This window comes from Paroedura picta, chromosome 5 (assembly GCF_049243985.1).
Source record: "Paroedura picta isolate Pp20150507F chromosome 5, Ppicta_v3.0, whole genome shotgun sequence".
Taxonomy (NCBI): Eukaryota; Metazoa; Chordata; class Lepidosauria; order Squamata; family Gekkonidae; genus Paroedura; species Paroedura picta.
The window spans coordinates 108,798,901-108,823,515 of NC_135373.1; the positions used below are offsets into that span (position 1 = coordinate 108,798,901).

The window sequence follows — 24,615 nt, forward strand, 5'->3', positions numbered from 1 at the left end:
GGTGACGCCCTCTAGCGTTTTCATGGCAGACTCAATACGGGGTGGTTTGCCAGTGCCTTCCCCAGTCATTACCGTTTACCCCCCAGCAAGCTGGGTACTGCCACTGGAGAACAAACACTGAGGAAGCCTTGAAAGTTTTTATTTATTCTGTTCTTTGCTTGGCACAATGGACACATCAAGTTATTTGCCTGCTATCTACTTGATTTATTCCATATAATGGCCAGCGTAAAGGATTAAACCAGAATTAGAAACCAGGCAATGGACTGCAGCAATGTTTTGTTGCGTTAGCATTAGAGCATTCGGTCTGTTGTTAAAGGAATCCATCCATCCTTTTGCTTTGTTAAAGGTAAAGGTATCCCCTGTGCAAGCACCAGGTCATGTCTGACCCTTGGGGTGACGCCCTCTAGCGTTTTCATGGCAGACTCAATACGGGGTGGTTTGCCAGTGCCTTCCCCAGTCATTACCGTTTACCCCCCAGCAAGCTGGGTACTCATTTTACCGACCTCGGAAGGATGGAAGGCTGAGTCAACCTTGAGCCGGCTGCTGGGATCGAACTCCCAGCCTCATGGGCAGAGCTTCAGACTGCATGTCTGCTGCCTTACCACTCTGCGCCACAAGAGCTCTATATAGAGGTCCCCTTGTTAAAAGTGTATAAATACAAAATGCCCGGGTTTCCGGTCTGGGTGTTTAAGACATTTATTTATCCATTTAAAATACTTATAAGGCATATAAGAGCAATTTTAAGAACACTCTCCTGAGCGTGTATAAATACAAAATGCCCGGGTTTCCGGTCTGGGTGTTTAAGACATTTATTTATCCATTTAAAATACTTATAAGGCATATAAGAGCAATTTTAAGAACACTCTCCTGAGCGTCAGCTCCACTGAATCCACCTGAGGGGGAGAATAATGAGCAGACCTGTTTAGGATTGCTCTCCAAAGACGACAGATATTATTGGCTATTACCAGCTTTTATCGGGAGTATTATTGACTATTATCAGATTTATTGGGAGTAGGGATGCCAGCCTCCAGGCTGGACCTGGGGATCCCCCAGAATTACAGGTCATTTTTAGGTTATAGTTCTTCTGGTTTCCTGTCTTCCCCAAATGCCATCCCCAAATCTCCAGGAGTTTCTCAACCTGGAGCTGGCAACCCAACTCTCCAACCCCTGCTGGTGGCCAGGGTGGACCTAGCAACTCTAAACGAGGTAGAGCTAGATGGAACATGCCTATTCCTCCCATCCTGCAGGCACTTTGCTGGCTGCCCATCAGTTACTGGGCTCAATTGAAGGTACTGGTTATTGCACACAAAGCCCTTCATGGCCCTGGACTCTGCAAGACCACCTGTCCTCCCTATGCTCCCCCTATACACCATGAAAGATGCTCCTGGAGATTTGGGGATGGCATTTGGGGAAGACAGTCTTCAAGCAAAGGTTGGATGCACACTTTTCTTGGATGCTTTAGGATGCTTAGGGCTGATCCTGCGTTGAGCAGGGGGTTGGACTAGATGGCCTGTATGGCCCCTTCCAACTCCATGATTCTATGAGATTATTTCAAGAAGGCTTTTCTAGGCAGGCACTAATGTTGTGCTGTACTCAATGACTCACAACATAAATTCGATAAATTATTAGGGACTGTAGTCTGCAATGTGGTCTACTGCAGGGGTAAGTCAACCTGTGGTCCTCCAGATGTCCATGGACTACAATTCCCATGAGCCCCTGCCAGCATTAGCATTTGCTGGCAAGAGCTCATGGGAATTGTAGTCCATGAACATCTGGAGGACCACAAGTTGACTACCACTGGTCTATTGGGTATAGCTTGCTGATTCTAGGACCCTGATATGTAATTTTACGTCATTTAATACGTCATATTAATATTTACGCTCTGCTTCAGTTCTGTCTTTAGACTCCGGGTTGGTTCTCGAATCTTGATCCTATGGTTCATCGAACGTCCCATGCTAGGGTTGGGTGCTTAGGCGTCCGAAGCAGCCATTCCCACCCAGAGCAGCCAGTGCCACAGTGCAGGGGGGGAGGAGCCGGTGTGCCAGCTGGCGCACCCGTACCCACGCTTCCCCTCCCCCCCCGAGCCGCAGCACTGGCTGCTTCAGGCAGGAATGACTCCCATCCATCCGTGCTGTTGCCTTACTCTGTGTAATGAGTCCACATGAGAAATAACGTAAATTTAATTTTAAAGATATCTAATATAGAATTTCAACATCAAGAAAACAAAGATCATGGCAGCCGGCCCTCTCAATTCCTGGCAAATAGATGGGGAAGAAATGGAGATAGTGACAGATTTTATTTTCCTCGGCTCCAAGATCACTGCAGATGGGGACTGCAGCAAAGAAATTAAAAGACGCTTGCTCCTAGGGAGGAAAGCTATGGCAAATCTAGACAGCATCCTAAAAAGCAGAGACATCACCCTACCAACAAAAGTGCGTTTAGTCAAGGCTATGGTATTCCCAGTTGCAATGTATGGCTGCGAAAGTTGGACCATAAGGAAGGCCGAGCGTCAAAGAATTGAGGCTTTTGAACTCTGGTGCTGGAGAAGACTCTTGCGAGTCCCTTGGACTGCAAGGCGAACAAACCGGTCAGTCCTAGAGGAGATCAGCCCTAACTGCTCTTTAGAAGGCCAGATCCTGAAGATGAAACTCAAATACTTTGGCCACCTCATGAGAAGGAAGGACTCCCTGGAGAAGAGCCTAATGCTGGGAGTGATCGAGGGCAAAAGAAGAAGGGGACGACAGAGAATGAGGTGGATGGATGGAGTCACTGAAGCAGTAGGTGCAAACTTAAAAGGACTCCAGGGAATGGTAGAGGACAGGAAGGCCTGGAGGATCATTGTCCATGGGGTCGCGATGGGTCGGACACGACTTCGCACATAACAACAACAACAATATAGAATTGCAAGCCGCCACGAGTCTCTTGAGAGTGGCGGGATATAAGTCCAAAAACAAACCCACCAATAAATAAATAACATACTAAAACCACGTTAAAATAGGAGTATCATATTAACAGCTAGAATGAGCAACAGCCATGTGAAGAGGCTAAAAGGCAAACAGTTGCCTCTCAATTCTAGGATTATTGGCATTCACTCCTTGGTAAGCATGCCCAGATTTGCCAGCCTCCCTTAAAACAACAGGCACAATTCACAGCTCAGTGTCCGGAAGCAGACAATTGCCTTTTCAGAGTTCTGAGGAGGATATCCTGAAAGAGGCAGTGTGGCCTACAGTGTGCAAATTCATCCCATTTTCATCTCTGTCAACAGAGAGCCAGCTTGGTGTAGCGGTAAAGAACAGTGGCTTTTAATCTGGCAAGCCTGGTTTGATTCCCTGCTCTTCCACATGCAGCCAGCTGGGGGATCTTGGGCTAGTCACAGTCCTGTCAGAGCTCTCTCAGCCCCACCTACCTCACAGGGTGCCTGTGGTGGGGTCAGGAAGGGAAGGTGATCGTAAGCCGCTTTGAGACTCCTTTGGGTAGAGAAAAGGGGGGTATAAAATCATCATCTTCCTTCTTGTCATCGTCCTCCTCTTCCTACTACTGCAGTGTGCCAGAAAAGTAGTCATGGATCTGAAATTTGTGGGTGGGGAGTGTCGTGCCTGCAAATACATGAGTGTCTTTGCATTTTACTTTCTTATACACTGAGCACAAGGTCTTCTCTAATTGTCAGGCCCTGTCTCCCACCCTCAATGCAGCTGCCATGTTGGTTTCCCTTTCTCCCTTGTGGAGGCTTCCCTTTATTTTAGCAGGGCCACCTTCTTCTGGGGACATGTCATTTCAAGTATGCCACATGTTGGGAAAGGTCTGCTGGCACTTGGATTCTCAGTATGGACTTCAGGTCCCCTGGAAGCTATGGCTTGGGACGCCTCCGATGGAAGAGGTTTCCATCACGGACTTCCTCACCTTTCCCGTCTCACTGCATTCAAAATGCTCCCCAAAATACTGTTTCTGGTTACCGGGGACCCCCCAAAAACAGCACTGAGGGGGGTGGTCTGAGGTCTGCCACAGGAGAGGGAAGATGGTGACAATCACCTCCCTTCCACTAGTGGAAATTTTTCGCCAGATCCATCCTGATAGTTCCTTGTAACTCTTTTCAGAATGAAGTTTGGGTCCGGTGGCACCTTTCAGACCACGCAAGTTTAATTCTGGGCATAAGCTTTTGCATGCATGCACACTTCTTCAGATACAAGACTGTCGGTGGAAACATAGATTATGCAAATACACCTATCTGTTTCCAGCTAGCCTTTGGGATGCCTAGCTCCTCCTGTGTTCTGGGTACGAAAACAGCAAGCTCGGTCCAAGAGAAAGCAACCTGGTTCGCAAGCAGACATTTCGTCCATTTGTTTTTCAGAATGATTTGCACACACAATCTCGGTCCTTGGCTTCGGATTTAGCAGCACTGTGTATTTACTCTGCGGACTAAGGGGTCAAACCAGAGGAGACACTGGAAGGTCTGTTATCAGATCTTCCTAGTGTTTTCTTTCTTTAAAAAACAGTGTAAATAGTAGCCAAGCAGGGTCCAGTTCAGTCTGGTGGCAAAGTACATGAAGGAGGAAGGGATTTTAACTCTTCCCTGCTGGTGCAGTTTCTATTCCCCCTACAGTGGACAACCTCCAGCCGGCGTATGGAGTTCTCTGGGAATTATTCCTTACATCAGGGGTAGTCAACCTGTGGTCCTCCAGATGTCCATGGACTACAATTCCCATGAGCCCCTGACAGCGTTTGCTGGTACTTACATCAGGGGTAGTCAACCTGTGGTCCTCCAGAGGTCCATGGACTACAATTCCCATGAGCCCCTGCCAGAAAACGCTGGCAGGGGCTCATGGGAATTATAGTCCATGGAGGACCACAGGTTGACTACCCCTGCCTTACATGACCCAGGCATGGGAACTTAGGGCAAGTTCAAGGTTTAAGTTCTCCTCATTACTCACACACCTTGGATTAACCAGAATAACTACCATTATTACAACAGACAAAATACAGTTTTCACTATGGGTTATGGTAGTTACCATCCCCCAGACTTAGGGTTTTTAAAGGACCTGTCCTCATTTTTGGTGCCTCCTCCGTGCCACCTCAGAGCTCCTGGAAGCTATGGAGATAACCTAGGCTGGGTAGAGGAGGCCAGAAGGAAAAAGGAAATCACGAGGCACATAGTAGTCTTCTGTATAGGTGAAAAGGTTATAACATAAAGTCTAAATCAGTGGTCCCCAACCTGCGGGCCGCTTCTTACTGCGGGAGGGGGGAGAGAGAATCAGGGCCACGCCCGCGCAGTGCCGCGCATGCGCGATTTCGGCCGTGCATGGTGCATGTGTGCATGCGCGGTCGGGCCACGCATGCGCGATGAGCGGGCGTGACCACTGGTGCACGATGAGCGGCCGTGGCCGCGCATGCGCGATGAGCGGGCAGGGCACTTGCCCTGCCGGTCCCCAGCCTAAAAAAGGTTGGGGACCACTGGTCTAAATGGTCAAACATATGATCAAACATAAAGAGTCAACCAAAACGGGATCCGAGGTTAAGTGACCCACTTTCTGTTTTATCTTCATCAGTGGTTGCTCTTCCAATATACTGTCACAGTAGTAGTCGTAGTATCACATTGGCAAAATGCTCATAATCGTCTGGGGATTTTATACAGGGATTGCATGTAAGAATGTAATCTGCCCTGAGTTCACAAAAATAGGGTGGGTGATAAATCCCAGAATAAATTATATTTTATGGATTTAAATTGTAAGCCACAGCAAACTGGTCTTGGCCAAGAGCAGCAGGTAATTAACTGAAAATGAATGAATGAATGAATGAATGAATGAATGAATGAATGAATGAATGAATGAATGAATGAATGAATGGCGATTCATATGGAGCTCAAGAGCTATAGAAACGAGGAGCAGAACGAATAGATGACTTTCCTGACTCTTTACCACCACAGGAGCTACTGCAGGTCGAATTCATAAAGTTTCCATAGCTTTATGTCTTCGTAATCCTGCATGATCCTGAGTTCTTCAGAGAAAGAGGGGATAGATTGGACAAAGCTGTCTACTGGCCAGTCTGTTCTAAAGACCGGTATGAGGTTGATATCGGTTATATCTTTCTCCAAAGAATCCTGGACGTTGTGTTTTGTCAGGGTGCTGAAAATGCTGCGTTACAAATCTCTCGTCACTCCCAAGGGGGTTTCCTGGGGTGAATGGATGACTGCTTCAAGTGTGCCGTGGAGATAGGATCACTAAAAGCAATTCAGCCCGAGAACCCTTGTCTGCCAAGCATGAGCAAACTGAGCGTGAATCTGCAGCCGGCCCTTTATTAGTCATACAATCTGGACAGAAAAGACTTGCAGCACAGTCAAATCGCTCTCTCCTTGGCTCGCGGCAAAGTTTCTTCAGAACATCCCCAATAGCTGGCACAAAGGGGCAAATGTCGGGCGAGGATAACATTTCACTCTGAGTAATTGCCCAGATCACATTATCCTCCCTTCTAGAAGTCTGTGGATGTGACTCACCAGTGGACTCAATCCAAGCAAAAGGAACTCTGCTGGAGCACCTTTCCCTCTCCTGCCCCACTTGAGCAGAGAACCCGCTAACAAGAGGTTGTTTAATGGCTCCACAAACCTTCTTGACCTGTAAGGAACAAAAAGAACAGCTCTCTGGAGAGAGGGTGTCTGCCTTGCTTCTCGTTGGCTGGGGAATGCTTAGATTCAAATGGGTAGCCCTGTTGGTCTGAAGGAGCACAATAAAATCAGAGTCCGTTAGCACCTTTAAGACCGACAAAGATTTATTCAAGGCGTGAGCTTTCGAGTGCAAGCACTCTGTGCTTGCACTCAAAAGCTCACGCCTTGAATAAATCTTTGTCGGTCTTAAAGGTGCTACTGGGGGAAGCTTAGGCCCGGGAAAATTTTGCTGGCCTTGAAGGTGCTAACAGACTGGAATTTAGTTCTTCTGCTGTTCGAGTTCCCGGATCTGGGTGGGGAAATTCCTGCAGATTTTGGAGGGGAGGGCAGGATTTGGGGAAGGGCAGGGGGAGCTCAGCCATTGAGCCCACCCTGCAAAGCAGCCATTTTCTCCAGGGACTTCTGGGGATCAGTGGTAACTCGGGAAGATCTCCAGGCTCCATTTGGTCGGCTCCACTGGGGTTGTGGCCATCCCTCCCCTACCCCTCTTTGAACTAGAAGCTGCAGAGAGTGGGGGACTTCCCTTTGCCACTTGCAGAAGCTGCCAGAGCTTGTGACAGGCCAGCTGTGCGACTGCTAAGCTGTCTCTGGGTGATATATCCGGAGAGAGAAAAGCAATAGCCTCAGAGCGGAGGCAGGAAGAAGTGCCCCCCTTTTCTTCCCAGCAGGAACTTACATCACACTCTGCCCCTCACAACAATCCTGTGAGGTAGGTTAGACTGAGAGTGCGTGACTGGCCCAAAGTTACCCAGTGAGCTTCCATGGCACAAATGAGGATTTGAACCGGGGTCTCCTGGATACTAGTCTGACACTTTTACCCATTACGCCACACTGGCTCCTTGATCGACTGTGAGCACAGAGCTTGAGTGAGCACAGAGTGGCTGGAAATGCTCACAATCACATAGATGAAGCCCACTCCTTGTTCATTCCTAATCACTGTATTTATGTGCTGGGAATCCCCCATAGGTGGGAGGGCCAGTCTGTTCATTCATAACCCACAGCTACACGCATTGTTTTCTCTCAAGAGGGCTTTCCTTCCAGGTCATTCCATTGGTGTAGTGTAGCCTGTCTCGAGTCAAACTAACGGCCAAGTATTCCGTGTGGGTGTGCGTGGGTGTAGTGCTACAAAATGGCTTCTGACTTACAGTGACCTTATGAATGACCTCAAAAAGCTCCAGTCATCCACAGCCTTGCTCAGAGCTTTCGACGGAGGGCTGTGGCTTTGATTGAGTGAATCCATCTTGGGTCTTCAACTTTTCCTAGCTTTATTGTCTTTTCCAGCCTCTCTTGCCTTCTCATAACGTGACCAAGTCTGATGTCCTCAATCTGGTAATTTTAGGAAGAGTTTGGGCTTGATTTTATCTAGGGGTGGCCACACCTCCATCCAGCCACTTCCTCAGTTCCTGGCCGCTGGAGATAGAAACCAGGATAAGAGGCAGTATGGGGCAAACTGCTGGCTCGCGCCAGTGCTGTTTGCCCCACCCTGGTGACAATGCCTGCTGGGGGTTCTTCCCCGTTGTGTCATACTTATTTCCAGGTCATCATCCTGTTCTTCCCGTTCTAACACCGAAGTGGGTGTGAAGAAACTCAAGCTAACCAAGACAGAAAGTACAAGGAGTGACTCACACCGAGCCAGGCCAACATCTACTTGCATCCTGGGCGGCAGCAGACAACGTAAGGTGCTGTCCGTGGATTGTGGGTGCTGATCCATACGAAGAGTGGACACCTCAGGGTGGTTTCAGGGGTAGACTGGACATCTTTACAGCTTGATAACCACTGACCAGCATCAGGTAGGCAGAATGGGGCCAAGATGGCACTCCTGGGAAAGCCCTCCAAGCAACCGCCCACATTTCAAGGTTCCTGGACCCTGGGGCTTACAACTTTCCCCGTAACTTTCTGTATAGACTCACCTGCTCAGATGTACCCATTACATGCAACTGAGAAAGTTTCTGTGTAAGTTTATGCGGGAATAAAAACCCGCTAGCTTTTAGGAGGGGTTAAGGACGACATCTTGCAATCTGGCGAGTAGGGTTCGATTTCTCACTTCTCCACATGCAGCCAGCTGGGTGACTTTGGGCTAATCACGGTTTTGTTAAGAGGTGTTCTTGCAGAGCAGTCCTGGCAGAGCTCTCTCAGCCCCGCCTACCTCGGGGGGGGTGTTGTAGGGAGAGGAAGGGAAGGCAATTGTAAGCCGCTTTGAGACTCCATTGGGTAGTGAAAAGCGGGGTATAAAAACCAACTCTTCTTCTTCTGCAAGGCTCCCACTTAAGAATACCTATGTTTTTACACGTACCCATTTGCATGGAGTCCATTTCAACGTGTGCCAGTAAGGCAACTGCTAGAAAGCAGATTATCATTGGGGGTCCTACCTTGCCTTGATAGCAAGCTTCTGATCCTTCCTTCTGTGCCTTGAGGAAGTGATTTATAAGCATTCATGCAGGACATCCATAGCACAAGCCTGCTCCACAACCATTGCTACCATCAGATACAATCCTGGATTTGTGTGTGATTTGTGTGTGTGTGAAGTGCAATAGAGTCACTGCCAACTTATGGCAATAAACTTCCAAAACCTCCTGCCCATAACAGCCTTGGCCAGGTCTTGCAAAATGAGGCTTCCTTGATTGAGTCCATCCATCTCATCTTGGCTCTTCCTCTTTTCCTGTTGCCTTCAACTTTCCCTGGTCTTATTGTCTTTTGGTTAATTTTATTACTTCCATAGTTAGATTTCTGTACCACCTTTCTTGGTATTATTGGCTTGGGGCGATATAGAAATCTAATGATAGAAATCGGCTTGCAGTGGTTCACATCATTTAACAAACAAGATTAATAGATAAATAACCTAATAACAATTAAAACAGCTTAAGTACTCCAAACCCCCATCAGCCAAAGATCTTAGTTTCTGCATCCCCTCATCCCATTCAAGGGGTGGGGTTTTGTTTTGCTTGAGTGAGAAGATTCTTGTTTTCTCATAATGTGACCCAAGTACGATAGCCTCAGTTCAGTCATTTTAGCTTCTAGGGAGAGTGCAAACTTGGTTTGATCTAGATCGCTCTTATTTGTCTTTTGGACAGCCCACAGTATCCATGAAACTCTGCTCCACTGTGACCATTCTGCCTTGAGTGACTCCACCAGGAGTTTAGCCTCTTGATGTTGCTTGAACGTCTTATGGAATTTTTTTCTTTTGTGGATGCCTAACAAAGCAAAACAGCCTCTTGTGGCGCAGAGTGGTAGGGCAGCAGACATGCAGTCTGAAGCTCTGCCCATGAGGCTGGGAGTTCAATCCCAGCAGCCGGCTCAAGGTTGACTCAGCCTTCCCTCCTTCCAAGGTCAGTAAAATGAGTACCCAGCTTGCTGGGGGGTAAACGGTAATGACTGGGGAAGGCACTGGCAAACCACCCCATATTGAGTCTGCCATGAAAACGCAGACATGACCCGGTGCTTGCAAAGGGGATACCTTTACCTTTAACAAAGCAAAAGGATGGATGGATTCCTTTAACAACAGACCAAATGCTCTAATGCTAACACAACAAACATTGCTGCAGTCCATTGTCTGGTTTCTAATTCTGGTTTAATCCTTTACGCTGGCCATTATATGGAATAAATCAAGTAGATAGCAGGCGAATAACATGATGTGTCCATTGTGCCAAGCAAAGAACAGAATAAATAAAAACTTTCAAGGCTTCCTCAGTGTTTGTTCTCCAGTGGCACGACATGTCACGCTGACATGTTTCCAATTACAACCGTGACAACAGCTGTATTTTCCCAAAGTTTATTAACATCCCAAGAGTTCATGGATTTCTCAGAATCCTTCCAAATGTCAAACATGACTCTCATTCTCCCCATCTGAGATCTAATTACGGTTGCTGTTTGGCACTGGCATTCCATTCCAGACTCTTCATAATGATCTGCCGGTTTTTTAGCTATTAGCATTTCAGCCAAATCAAAGCACTTGTCCATCTACTCCAATTTCTCTCAATCTTTTTTCTGTTGAGAACCCCTGACACATTCTTCAGGCTTCGAGAAACCTCAGAAGCGAGGTCAACAGGCCACACTTCCCTGCCACGCCCCCGGAAATCACAGGTCACCAGAAGGAACATCACCTGGACACTCCCACCAGAGGTGACATCATGCTCCATTGCCCCCACCCCCACAACACCAGAAATGGCCCAGTGGTCATTATACTAGTTATACTAGTCTGTGAACACACTTCAAGAGTAGCTCCAAGGAGAGTACATTGAAGTAGTCCAATCTGGGTGGAATTAAGGCACGCATCTCTATGATTTATGCTTCCAGGTGAGACCTGGGAATCCTCCAGAATTACAGCTCATCTCCTGACTATTGAGATCAGTTCCCCTGGAGAGCATAAATACTTTGGAGGCTGGACTTTAGGGCATTGTCCCTCACTGAGGTCCCTGTCCTCCCCAGGCTGCATGCCCAAATTTCCATTTCCCCTCACAAACATACACACACTGCGATGGACCTGACAATCCGGAGGAGGAGGAGTTGGTTCTTATATGCCACTTTTCTCTACCCGAAGGAGGCTCAAAGCAGCTTACAGTTGCCTTCCCTTTCCTCTCCCCACAACAGACACCCTGTGGGGTGGGTGGGGCTGAGAGAGCCCTGATATCACTGCTCGGTCAGATCAGCTTTATCAGGGCTGTGGCGAACCCAAGGTCACCCAGCTGGCTGCATGTGGGGGAGTGCAGAATTGAACGCCAGATTAGAAGTCCACACTCCTAACCACTACGCCAAACTGGCTCTCAGTAGCTGTTGCCACCAGATAATATACTTGGTTTAGCTCAAATGCAAGGCCAGTGAAGTCCAAGGGAAGAACTCGTCTGTGAGATGCATTCGAAAGTTCAAGCACTTCAAGAGGCTCAGCTTAGGCCCCAAAAGATGGACTGATACAATCGCTGCTTTCCAAGAACAGGAATTACTGGCACAGCAGCTTCCTCAGCTGCATAAGGGAGCACCCAGGGGTGTGAATAAGGATCTCCCCCAAAGCCAAATCCCCTCCTGTTTTGTAATGCAAAAAGGGAACAAGGGGGAGTACCAAGATTTGCCAGGAGCCAGCTAGGGGAACAGACTCTCGTCTGAGCATGGAAAGTACGTGCGGCAGACGAACACTGGAAGAACAACAGAACGAAAGGAGCAGAGATGTCCAAGGGCAGATAACTGTGGGGGGCAAGTAAGAGGAGCGTATCAGATGTGTTCTTGGCTGTGTTATCAGGAGCCATTAATCATCCCAGCCTCTGTTCCTCAGGCAAAGCCAACTTAAGAGCAGACAGGAAACTTGCCAGACCCACAAGTGCTAAGACGAAAATGGGAGAGACTGGGGCAGAGGCCTGTCTGTCTCCGAGGAGGCCGGGATCACAGCAGCAGCTTAGCCGTCAGTTTAAAAGGCAGCCGATAAGGAGTTTCAGCCACTGTGGGATAATCCTGGCTCAAAGGCTAACAGGGCCGGGTAGTTTTGCCAGGCTCTAGGGCTAGGAAATACCAGAAGATCTGGGAGGGGAAAGATTTGAGGAGGGGGTTCTGCAGGGATGTCATGCCATAGAGCCCCCCCCCTTCCAACACAGCCAATTCCTCCAGCTGTAATTGCAGATCTCCAGACCTGGCCTGGAGGTTGGGAAGCATAGTGCTGCTATGGTACAGGGAAATGTAGGAGAGGTTGGCCCTTTGCTCAGGTAGCTGGAGCTTCAAAAGGGGATCAAATAGATTCATAGGGGAGAGTTCTATCAGGGGCTACTAGCCACAGTGACTGGGGAACGCCCAATTCGGAGACATTAAACCTCTCAATCTCAGAGCCAAGAGGTAACATCAGGGGAAGATCCAGGCCTCCATGCTCGGTCGTTGGCTCCCCAGAAGAACGGGTTGGGCACTGGGTGAGACAGGATGCTGGACTAGATGGACCACTGGTCTGATCCTGCAGGGCCTTGTGATTTATTTTATTATAAATCAAATCATGAGGAAAGAAGAAACACCCAAAAAGAAAAAAAGAGAAAAAATAATTGGAATACATTAATACAATATTTAACAATATATTCTAAGAAAGAGTCCCAAGTGTTGATGGAACTCTTCTGGTGAGTTTTGCCACTACAGCATAATCTCTTTTGTCTTTTGTTTAGACCAGACCTGAAGCCCTGTGGGCAGTTCTGGAGGCCTCATTTCAAAAAGGATGTGGACAAAATGGAGAGGGCACAGAGGAGAGTGGAGAGGATGAGGAAAGGCTAAGAGACTTGGGAATGTTCAGCCTGGAGAAGACATGATCGCTGTCTTTAAGTATCTGAAAGGTGGTCACTTGGAGGGGAGCGGGGAGCAGTTCCTGTTGGCAGCAGAGGACTGGACCTGCCCTGAGCTACTGGGAATGAAAGAAGATACTCATGTAGATAACTCGTTACCTAAAGCAAGGGTAGTCAACCTGCGGTCCCCCAGATGTTCATGGACTACAATTCCCATGAGCCTCTGCCAGCATTTGAACTGTCCATGAACTGTCCATGAACTGTCTGGAGGACCACAGGTTAACTACCCCTGACCTAAAGTATCCCTTTGGCAGTAATTATGTACTTAGGGATTCAAACACCTGTAGGTTTACCACTCTTCCACCATTCCCCCCCTCCCCGGTCTTCAGTGTGATTTAAGGCGCAAGCAAGAAGAAACACACAGAAAATGTGCCAAATTGCCAAAATTGCCAAAAATAATTTATTCATGTGAAACTAATTCGGGACAATTATAAAGCACTTCCCCAACTACACGGGGCAGAAGACACTAAAAAGGGTTAAAAGGTCGGGGTGGAAGTGCCTAACTGGCAGTTGTCAGTCATTGAGTAGAGTGGGTCGGATCCTGTGGCCGCGGTTCTGCTAATGCAAGCACTTCTCCTCCGATACAAGGAGCCTTTCTGCCCACACAAGAGACTCCCCCTTTCTTGGAAGAGTCTCCTGCATTAGGGGAAGGCTCTTGGGGTGGGGCAGGGGCAGTGCTGGAAGATCTGCGGGATCCATACGGTTCAAATCACCCCCAAGGGACCCAGTTTGCACAGCAAAGGGAGAACCTTGCAACCATTCTGCGGCAGGGCAAACTATTTCAATCGAGACGTTCACCTGGACCGAAACTTTTGACTTGGATCCTAGAGGTGTAGGCCAAATGCAACCAGTCTTCATGTGAAGACAGAGAAGGTGAGCTAGGCAAGCACTGCAGCCCTTTCACAAGACCCGGCTCTGCGCAGATTGCCTTCCGCTGAGTTCCAAAAGACCAAGCACAAGGTAGAAAAAGGGATTGTGCGAAGCATACCCTAAAACCCACAGAAAGCCTAACCCTCCAGCTCGTGCCGCTTTCCCTTCATGAAAAGCACAGTATTACAGGGGAAAGGGGGGGGGGAAGAGTTGTTTTTTAAATTCCTTCAGCAATTAGGGGGAAACCCTTCGGAAAACCAGTTTTTCTTAGGCGAGCCACAGAACAGCTGGTGTTGCCACTAAACGGGAAGGCGCAACGGAAGGAGACAAAAACGGAGCAGCACAGAGCAACGCACAGTTCGGAAACTAACACCAACTTATGTACACTCAACCGCAGCCACATGATTCAACATTTACATTCATAAATTAAAAAAGGCCCTGCTGTACATTAAGTGTTTTAATAAAAGGCATTTTGGGAACAAGAGGGGAGGGGGGAAATCCCTTTTTTCCCTTTTTAAAGTGTGTAGCTAATTTGTGTCTCCCCCCCCTCCCCCTCCCCGCCCTGGGCCAAGAGCAGAAAGAAGTAGTGGGCCAACACATCGATTCTGGGGAAACTGGAGACGACGAGACATCCAGGTCTTCAAAGGCCTCACATACAAGAAGAAGAAGATTCAGTTGTCCAAAACAGGCTGAGAATTGGCCAGGCAACCCAATGACCCCAAAATATCACACCCGCAATGCTTTTCGAGATACGCCAAACAGAGGCTCAGCACTGAATCTGGACCAAGGGGCTCTGCCACTCGGTTTGCTGAACTCAATTCACCCAAAGTGATGAGGCAGCAAGAGGGTGGCTACGCCGACTTGATTGGGAAGGCAGATTTAAGACATGGCATAAAGTAAAAGCAAAACCCACAAAGGCTACCGCTGAAATAAGCTGCCCCTTGTTCTCTGGACATCCAGCTCAACTTGCTTCAGGTCCCAATATTACTGCACCAAGGCCTTCCTCATTCCCTAGCATGGGTTGCTGTTAGTGGAACAGGACCCGCGACATCGCTTCAGGAGGGCCATTTCAGCCACGTAGGCCTGCAGTAGAAGAGCTAGATTCAAGTCCAGAGGCACCTGAGGGACCCACAGAATTTCCACAGTATAAGGTCAGGGGTGGCCAAACTGTGGCTCTCCAGATGTCCAGGATGTGCTGGAAAGGGCTCGTGGGAATTGCAGCCCATGGAGAGCCACAGTTTAGCTACCCTGGTATGAATTCGGAGAGTCAAGATCTCTGATGAAGGGAGCTCTGACTCTCAAAAGTGTCACTGAACTCTCAGCACGAGAGGGAAGCTTAGCAAAATGCTAGGCCAGAAAGCGGGGGGGGGGGGGGGAAGAGGACAGTTCTGAGAGCACCTCCGTCCTTTTTAAGACTTGGTTCACCCACCGAAAGCCTTTGGTGCAGGTGAAAAGGACAAATCAGCCATATTCTCTTGGGCAACTCCTCACCGAGGAAAGAAGCCTTAAGAAGATATCAAGCGTGTCTCCAACATGGACAGCAAGTCATTGCTGCAGTTCAGAAATGGATAACGCTTGGTTCATTCGGAGCCCAAGCCCCTTTTCCCCTCTCAAGCGCATCCAAAATCCTATCATCAACTGGACTGCTTTTTCGAAGGAACACTTAGGACACGCCTCTCCAAGGACAAACCCTCATCCTCACACTTCGGGCAGATCCACAGGAGAATTCATCTAGCATGGAATGTATCCCGCACGGTTGGACAGAAAACAACTCGCGGCGTCTGAATGGGACGGGTATTTAAAACGGAAATAAAACGCCACCTCTCCTTTAAGCAGGGGTAGTCAACCTGTGGTCCTCCAGATGGCCATGGACTACAATTCCCATGAGCCCCTGCCAGCAAATGCTGGCAGGGGCTCATGGGAATTGTAGTCCATGGCCATCTGGAGGACCACAGGTTGACTACCCCTGCCCTTAAGGACCTGGGCTGCAGCCACAGATCCAAAGCTTCCTGGTGTCCACTTTGTAGGGACAGGGACAGGCGGGCAGGAGGAAGCAGGAGACAGGCAGCTCGTTCAGCCAACCACCGAGTAGCACAAAGTTGACGGATAGTGATGCTTTAGCATTGAGTAACAAAAAGCCCCCCCTCTTTTTTACCCTGTTTGCTCAAGGAATTAGCAACGAAGGCAGTCAAGATTTGTGCTTCTGGTCACTGTCAGGTGCCCAGACCCAGCACAAAAAAGGGCAAGGAGATGGCCAGCAGGAAGAATTTAGGAGAGCCAATTCACACAGAAACAAGCGGCTAAAGCTTTTCCTGGAATGGGCCACTTGTGGCTGCGTGCGGGGAGGTTGTACATGTGGATGCTTCCTTCACACAGACCCAACAAGCCCAACAGGCAAATCTGAACTCCTCTCCCAGCCAGCCACACTGCTTTTTGGAGGGGCACGGAGTTCGGTTTTGGGAGAAAATACCCCCACCCAATGCATGCTCCCAGCCGTCGGCAGCCTGAAGCACTCCGTCCCAGGAACATCTTTGCCGTTCGGGTCTGATGATTGCACGAGCCGGCCCTGAGAACGTGAGGTATAAGCAAAAAGAAAGCGATCCTCTCCAGGCTCATTCAACGCGGCGGTCTGGAAGAGCACGGCGCATGTCAGCTGTCCAGCAGCAAATCCTTTCGGAGCTGTTTTCAACCAACTCCGACCTCAGCAGATGGTTAAAAAGAACACAAAAAGGTACACGTGAGCCGTGGGAAATTCCAATAAGCGCTCTCTCCCTCTCCACTGGCCTTTGCTGAAGAGCTCCGTGCAACGCGGACCAGGGCAGTCAGCCAGCCAACCTGCGCATGGATCTCTCTCGCAGGAGCGCCCTGATTTCCCTCACAATCAAGGGTGCGATGAACAGGACTGTCGAACTCGTCTGTGAAAAGAAAGGGGATTGTGAAGAGAAAGAGGATTGAGAAGAAGAAGAATGGGCTTTTTGGATTCCGCTTTTGACTAGGCAAAGGAACCTCAAAGCTGTTTACAATCGCCAACCTTGCCTCTCCCCACAACAGCCCCCCTGTGAGGTAGGTCAGCCTGAGAGAGCTCTGAGGAAACTGTGATCAGCCCAAGGTCACCCACCTGGCTGCATGGGGAGGAGTGGGGAATCCAGCCCAGTTTGCCACCGCTCTTAGCCCCCAGGCCAACCTAGCTCTCAGAGCCATGCGATCAGTGCTCAATGCAAGGCTGTTCTGGCAGCTGCTCTGGGGTTACGTCGCACGTTACGCTGAAGTAAGTCCAAGTCCACTATTAGGGCCGGTTCCACTGGGCACTGCAGCCAAGCGGGCCTCGGGCGAATGAACTGGCATCGCATTCACATTCTTTAGCTTTATGCTAGGGTTGTGTGCTCCGGCAATCACTGAAGTCCAAAGCGGCCAGCACTGCAACACAGAGTGCCGCTCTGCGCTGCGGGGCTGGCCATTTTGGGCTTCAGTGATCGCCAAAGCGCACCAGAGCGCACAATCCTACTTTGTACCTATCAGGCATGGCGTGAAGTGGCCCCTCAAGGACAGTGTGTTCACACAGGCAGGCCAATTCCATGCTGTGGTCGCCAGCTCAGAAATCTTTCACGGAACTGTCTGAAGGGAGTCATGTTCATGCCCCAGCATGAACATGATGCTACTTCAGTTGCACAGAAATGCATCTCCCACAGGCAAAGAGAATGAAGTCCCTGCATCTAAAACGTAAAGCGTTTCACATTGTCCCACACACACACGCACACACTCTTTGGGAACGTTGCACACAACCATGAAACTTTCCAATCCCTGCGTGAGGTTTGCACTGTGCTGAAGGTCAAATCGGTGCTTCCAAACTTTAAAAGGTTGTTCTAACCTGCACTATTAAAATGTATTCATTTAAAACATTTCTATGGAGACTTTCCAACCAAACAGGGTCCCCCGAGGCAGGGAGCATCAAAACACTGCAACGTTTAAAACATTTAAAACAAAGTCTATACACAGGAACTCAATAAGGCAGGTATAACACCCAAACAAGGGGAGAGAGCAACAACAGTTGTTGGGGATATGCCAAACAAAACGAAAGAGTCTTCCCCTGCTGGCAGAAGACAACAACAGGGGGGGACTGATGAACTTCCCTGGAGAGAGGGAGTTCCAAAGTTTTGGTGCCACAACTAAGGAGGCCTTTTCTCGGGTCCCCACCTGTCAAGCGTCAGGGGACAGGGGCACCAGAAGCAAGGCCTTTGAAGATGACCAGAAAAGATGGGTAGGTTCATATAGGAAAAGACATTCATAAAGACATTCATTAAAGCGCCATAGCACTTTAAAGGTCAATGCCGACACCTTGAATTTGGCCTGGGGAACAAACTAGGAGCTCATGTGGAGGGAACAGGACATGAATGACGTGGTCCCTACAACCCACACCAGTCAACAGAATTCTGCACTAACTGTAGTGTCCGAACAGTCTTTCAAGGGCAGCCTCAAGTAGAGCACACTGCAGTAATCTAGATGTCCATCTCCCCCGCCCTCCAGCAGTAAGGTCCTTACCATTAAAATGAAGAAATAGAAAACCCACATCCATCCCAAGTTCTCTTGGATCAAGGACACCAGGTACTGAAAGCAGAAACACAGTACGTTAAGAGTTAAAAGGCCATCACCTAGGGCAGTGGTTCTCAACCTGGGGGTCAGGACCCCTTTGGGGGTCGAACTACCCTTTCGCAGGGGTTACGGCAGGGCAAGCAGCTTGGCCAGGGGGCACCATTCACACAACAGTCTTGCACGGTAGACTGAGATAGAGCATAAGTCTGTCTGGAGCAGCGGAAAAGAGCAAGATCACAGCATGGTGGGACAAGAGGCAGAAATGAATTGAGAAACGCTGGGGGGGGATTTATATACTATCATGACCAATGGATCTTCACGCCATTGGTCAGTTTAGGTTTAATTTATGTGAAAGAATTTTATGGTTGGGGGTTGCAACAACATGAGGAACTGTATTAAAGGGTCGTGGCATGAGGAAGGTTGAGAACCACTGGGCTAGGGATGCAGAAAACCAAGGGACACTTTTGCTTCTTCCTTCATGCTCGCTACCCCAGGTCTCTCCCCCACCCTTAAAACAACAACAACAACAACAAAAGTCCCCCTCCATTCTTCATGAAAAGTTAATGCACCTTCATAAACTAAAATTAAATTTAAACATTGCAGCAAAATCCATCAGTCCATTACCTAAAGATGGACAGCTTTAGGCGCAAAACTGAGACACGCATCCAAAAAACACAAACATGTTAAACGTCATGCAAAAAAAGCAATTCTTGGAGCTTTATCCCTTCCATGTATCAAATCAAAACGCTTCTGTGTGGATTCCGCCCTGAAGCCTGCCACGCATCTGTCACTTCCCCTTTGTTTCCGGCAGCGCAGGCAGGTCAAACTAGGGGGGGGGGGCGGGGGGAGTTGCATCTTCTCTGCATTCTTTCTTTTTTTGTTGTTGAGATTCTCAGCAGACTCCGCTGGCTTGGTTCCCACTAGGGGAGACAGCCCAACTCGTGGTGTCTCGGCTGGTTGCTATGGAAATGGATGGCCACCGATAACTACCACCTCAGGTAAAGGAGGAAGCAATTTGTCAAACACAAAGCCCCGGTTTCTGTAGCTGGCTACAGGGAAGTTCAAAAACCAGAGAAGGGGGCAAGGTGAACACACTGGATACGATTAATTCTACCGAGGATGCCTTCCATTGTGAGCGTCAGACAATGGCCAACCTGACAGCGTTGAGAACCGTCAGTGCTGCCTTCATGTGAGGGAGGGGGGGGGCAAATTACTGGCTTCTCAAGGGAAAACCACTCCAGAGGCATTATAAAGCAAGAGGAGACTCTCTTCCTCTCCCTCCATCTCCTCTCCCTGGAGAGCAACCAATAAAGTTTCTTGCTGCAGTTCCTGGGGCCTGTTCAAAGCCCACCTGAAAATGAAGCAGCCGTCTACGGTCCCCAGAGGGATCGCCTGCCACTCAGTTACAGAAATGCGCGGCTTCACTAGAATCTTAATTATTTTCTTGCACGGCACAAGGTTTCCTTCCAAAGCTAATTTTTTTATTATTATTTTTTTGTTCGCTGTTGGATTGTGAGGCGATGCTTTCGCCTGTTCCGACCACCGGCTGTCAGAGGGCTTTAAGCACACTCCTAGGGAAACCATTAGCTCTTATGCAATTCTGGGGAGATTCATGGGCGACAAGCTGCATTAACCTCACAAGCGAGAAATTCAGTTCTGGGACAGGTAAAAATCCAGCCTCAGGGATCTCTGAAAATGACATTTCGGAAGAACAGCGTGCAATCTAAACCTTCCCTGGACGCCAGCTCAGATTGTTACAATTTTTTAAACAATCAGAATTAATTCCAAATTTTGAAATTAATTCAAAAGAAATTTCGTCTCAACGTCCAGAAGAAGTTCCTGACAGTTAGAACGGTTTCTCAGTGGAACAGGCTTCCTCGGGAGGTGATGGGTTCTCCATCTTTGGGAATTTTTAAACAGAGGCTGGATAGCCATATGATGGAGAGGCTGAGTCTGTGAAGGTTCAAGGGGGTGGCAGGTGACAGTGGATGAGTGTGCGGGGGGTTGGACTAGATGACCCACGAGGTCCCTTCCAACTCTGTTATTCTATGATTTGGGCTGGCAAGCGATTACAGAAATCTTACTCATACACATTAAAGTCCCTCACTGAAATGGAAATGGGAGCTGTGGAAAGACTGGTCAAGTCATAGTCAATTCATGGATACCCTGTAGGGTTTTCAAGCAAGAGATGCCCAGAGGTGCTTTGCCTTTGCCTGCCTCTGGGTCATGGACTCTGGACTTCCTTGGTGGTCCCCCATCCACATACTAACTGGAGCCGGCCCTGCTTTACTTCCGAGATCTGATGAGTTCAGGCCAGCCTGAGCTATCTGGGTCAGGTCAGGAAAAAAGTACAAGATGCAAACAGTTCTTATTGATCTAATTTGTATACCACCCTCCCGTGCCGGCTCATACGTCTTGGTCTCCAAACCCCTCCCCATCTTTGTTGCCCTCCTCTGGACACGCCCCGGTTTGTCCACATCCCTCTTTAACTGGGGTGCCCAAAACTGACCCAGAGCAACATAAAATGGGGGTGATTTTGACAGGGATGCCTGAATTGCTGAGAAGGGGCTAAACATGAGTTCGGGAACACCTCAATCCAAGGCTAAGTCCATCATCACTGCTCAGCAGGTAGCATCTCCAGGGATGTCTCCAGTGAGACACAACTAATGCTTCCCAAGGACTGGTAGTCACTGCAGCTGCATATAAAGTTTTGCGTACAGGCCGGCTATCAGGTGATCCTTCATGGGCTCCGGCAGAGACAGCAGAGGGGCGTTTTGGAGTCCCTCTGGATCGATCCCTGGTCCTTACCTGACCCACAGCTGCTCCGATGCTCCCGGTCCCATCCACGATCCCTGTCACAGTCGCTAAAGCCTCGCTGCTTCCCTTCACCACCTCCTGGCGCCCCAGGTCGGCAGAGATGGCGGAACTGATCATGTTGGAAGGACCGCCGATGAAAAAGCCTGGAGGACCGCAGAAGACAAAGCAGAAGAAGAGGCCAGAACGGCAAGGGATGGGGCACCATTTCAGATCTCACCTGAGACGCCCCTAGCATGAGCACGGAGCAGTGTCATGCTCCTCGGCAAAGGCTGGCCTTTAAGGTCTCCCAGCTGAATGTCTGAAAAAACTCATCTTGAGGGGGCTGGAGAGATTTCCCCAGGAGGAAAGACTGACGAACCACCCTCCTTCCAAAGTGTCCAGCCCAACATTTGAGGTGGGTCACCATATTTGTCCATTGCAGTAGAGAAGAGCAAGAGCCCATTAGCACCTTAAAAGACTAATGAATTTGGGGAGATGAGCTTTCATGAGTCCCTGCTCACTTTACGTCAACGCAGAAGTGAGCCATGAGTCATAAAAGCTCTTACCTTGCTCCACAAATTTTGTTGGTCTTTAAGGAGCTACTGAACTTGCTCTTTTCTTCTCCTACTAGTTAAGTTCCTCTTCCTAAGTCCTGCTGTCTGTTCTCTGGCTGCAGATGACGTCTGTAGCAAACAGACTGGGCCTTTTTAGTGGTAGCATCTTCCTTTGGAAAGCCTTGCCCCTTTAGGCTCACCTGGTGACTACCATACTGTCTTTTAGGCCCCGGCCAAAATGTTTCTTTTTAGAAGGCTTTCAACAAAGGAATTTTATGGTTTTAGGTATTTCATTGTTGGCCTCGAGCCTAAGGAACGTTTGATGGTTATTTATGCAATTCTGTTATTGTTTTAGGCTTTTTTGCCCATGGCTTGCTTTTAATATAGCTAATGTATATCATGATATTATGGAGGTTTTTTTAAAAACTTGTGAGCCACCACAAGCAGGTCGCTGGAAAGACAGCATATTAATTCATTAAATAAAAGGTCTGGGACTTCCCTGTTTTAAAAAAGCATGTGTGCTTCTGCAAACTGTGAAGCCAGTGAATGGAAAGAACTGGTCCTCCGTCCACCCTCAATACCAGAATTTGGGGGCACCCAATGACAGTGATGGGCATCAGACACTGTACAGCAAAAGGAAGTACTTTGCAAGACACCAACCATAGCTATGCCAGCCTTGCACATTTCGCCTGCCGATCAAAGCTGAGCGTGTGTACTCACGGAGTTCACACGCTTCTTGCACTGCCTCCGGGAAAGCCAGTATGATGCGGCAGTTCTAGTGTTGGGCTAAGACACTAGTTTCAAAACCACCAGCCAAGAAATAAAATGGGAGATGCTGGGCAAGCTCTCTCTCTCTCTCTCTCTCTCTCTCTGTGTGCCTAAGACGCTTTGCAGGGCTGATGCGAGGACAACATGGGAGAAGAGAGAACCTATACACTGCTCACAGCTCCCCAGAGGAAGGGCAAACAAAAACATACAGATAAGATGATCAGAGGACATAAACCTCTGAATTCCAGCTGCTGGGGAGCATGATAGGGAAAGGCTTTGGCCTGTGTGACCCTCTTGCAGATATCCCGGAGGCACCTGGCTGGTACTAGAGATGAAGCCACGAGATCCTTCTAAGGCTCTTATCAGCTCTGCTCGTGAAAGTGCTTCTTTCATTTACACAGCCTCTCCTGGCTGCTTGGGGGCACCCAACTGGACAGCCGAAGCCACATTGGCAAGAGGGGAGGTTGGCTAGCCCTGTGTCTTACAGCATGAGCAGACATTATAAGGAACAACCGCACTTGAGGCTTCAGCAGGCTGACATTATAAGGAACAACCGCACTTGAGGCTGCCAGAAGCAGCACGTTGATACCGCTGACTCTAGGCCTGAAAGAAGGCAGGAAAACCAGCGCGGCTCTCTTACCTGTGACCGCCATGATAACGGCATTGATGACTTTGCTGTTTGGTGACCCTAGAGAGATGGGGCAGAAAAAGCCAAGCCCCCCAAGAGTCAGAATTCATCGCTGGAAGAGGGAACGAGAACCTTAAAACACGTATCTGTCACAGCTGTAAAGGCTCTCTACCTCCTTCTGGCTCAGCTTGGCTCACACTGACTTCCCAGGGACAGGCTCCTGCAAGAACAGTGCTCTGACACATCTAGACTGGAAAAGTCTCTCATTTCTTAGGGAGTTAGGCGCATGAATAGAAACTGGGCTAATCCCAGGGTGGACCGCTTTGTTTGGCCAGGTATGAATTAACCAGGAAGTAAAAGGGGGAGAAAAGCCTTGCATTTTGAGACTTCATTTTTCCGCTTTACAGTTTTTGGAACTGGTTGAGTGGAAGGAAGGAAGAGGAGACCTTCAGTTGGTCCTTTTGAGCACTGAAGCTGTTGGCCTACTACAGCTTCTCTGAGCATCATGCCAGTGTAGTAAATTCAATATTTGTACTTGAATTCTGTTTTGAGTTGTTAACCGCCCCGAGCCCTGATTGCCAGGGCAGGGGTGGGATAACAATGGCATGAAATAAAATAATACAATAAAAATCATCTTGCAGTTAAAAGAAATGGACATAATAGAACCTATTAACTCCAGATTTCTGAAGACCCTATGTGCTGGGGAGGTTGAATGTATTACGATACGATAACATTTATTGTATGTAGCCAAAGGCCATTACAAAACACAATTAAAACAATATGGCACAAATATAAATAAATAAAACAATATTTCTCCAATATTGTGTACCTAAAAATGTAAACATGGACAACTAAGTTACAATAAAAGGGATAAAATTATGTATCAAGGTGGAGGCTCCTGTAAAAATGCATTAGCTCGAATCTTCCTGGCAGCCAGAGCAAAAAGTGCCACCCTATAGGAAATATAGAGGTCGACATCTGATAACAGATATGTGACTTTGTTAAAATCAGAAATAGGGTGTGAGTTTGGTTGAATGTATTGCCTTCTGTCCCTCTCCAAGGGGGATTGACCAAAACTCCATATTGAGAGAGATTTTGCCCCTGTGGCCAACAAGAGAGAGAATCATTAGCTCATGTCTATGGGTTTTTCATTCTAATATCCGCCTCAAACTTCTTAGCTCCTCATTTGGTGACGGGAAATGTCAATCTGACTATTTCAAGGTCATTTTCCTTATGTTTAGTCAGAATCCAGAGGTGACCGAAGCTGTAGCGAGGTTTTTGCTACTGGCAACGAGGTATTATGAATTCAATGTATTATATTTTAGAAAAAAGAGAAGTTGGGTTTTATATCCTGCTTTTCACTACGCAAAGGAGTCTCGAAAGCAGCTTACAAATCGCCTTTTCCATCCTTTCCCCACAAGAGGTAGGTGAGGCTGAGAGAGCTCTGGGAGA

The 24,615-nt window shown here is 48.4% G+C and overlaps 1 protein-coding gene across 3 annotated transcripts in view; it reads right to left on the reverse strand.

Annotated features, from left to right (window-relative positions):
* Positions 1-13,340: 13,340 nt before the first annotated feature.
* Positions 13,341-24,615, reverse strand: part of SLC37A3 (solute carrier family 37 member 3) — a 29,826-nt gene continuing 18,551 nt past the window's right edge. For all 3 annotated transcript variants that reach the window (XM_077339830.1, XM_077339831.1, XM_077339832.1), the window contains 4 exons: positions 23,176-23,223; positions 21,226-21,377; positions 18,367-18,432; positions 13,341-16,742 (listed from right to left, as the gene is read on the reverse strand). In XM_077339830.1, the coding sequence (XP_077195945.1) occupies positions 16,650-16,742; positions 18,367-18,432; positions 21,226-21,377; positions 23,176-23,223 (359 nt within the window). In that variant the 3' untranslated portion in view covers positions 13,341-16,649. The remainder of the gene's footprint in view (positions 16,743-18,366; positions 18,433-21,225; positions 21,378-23,175; positions 23,224-24,615) is intronic.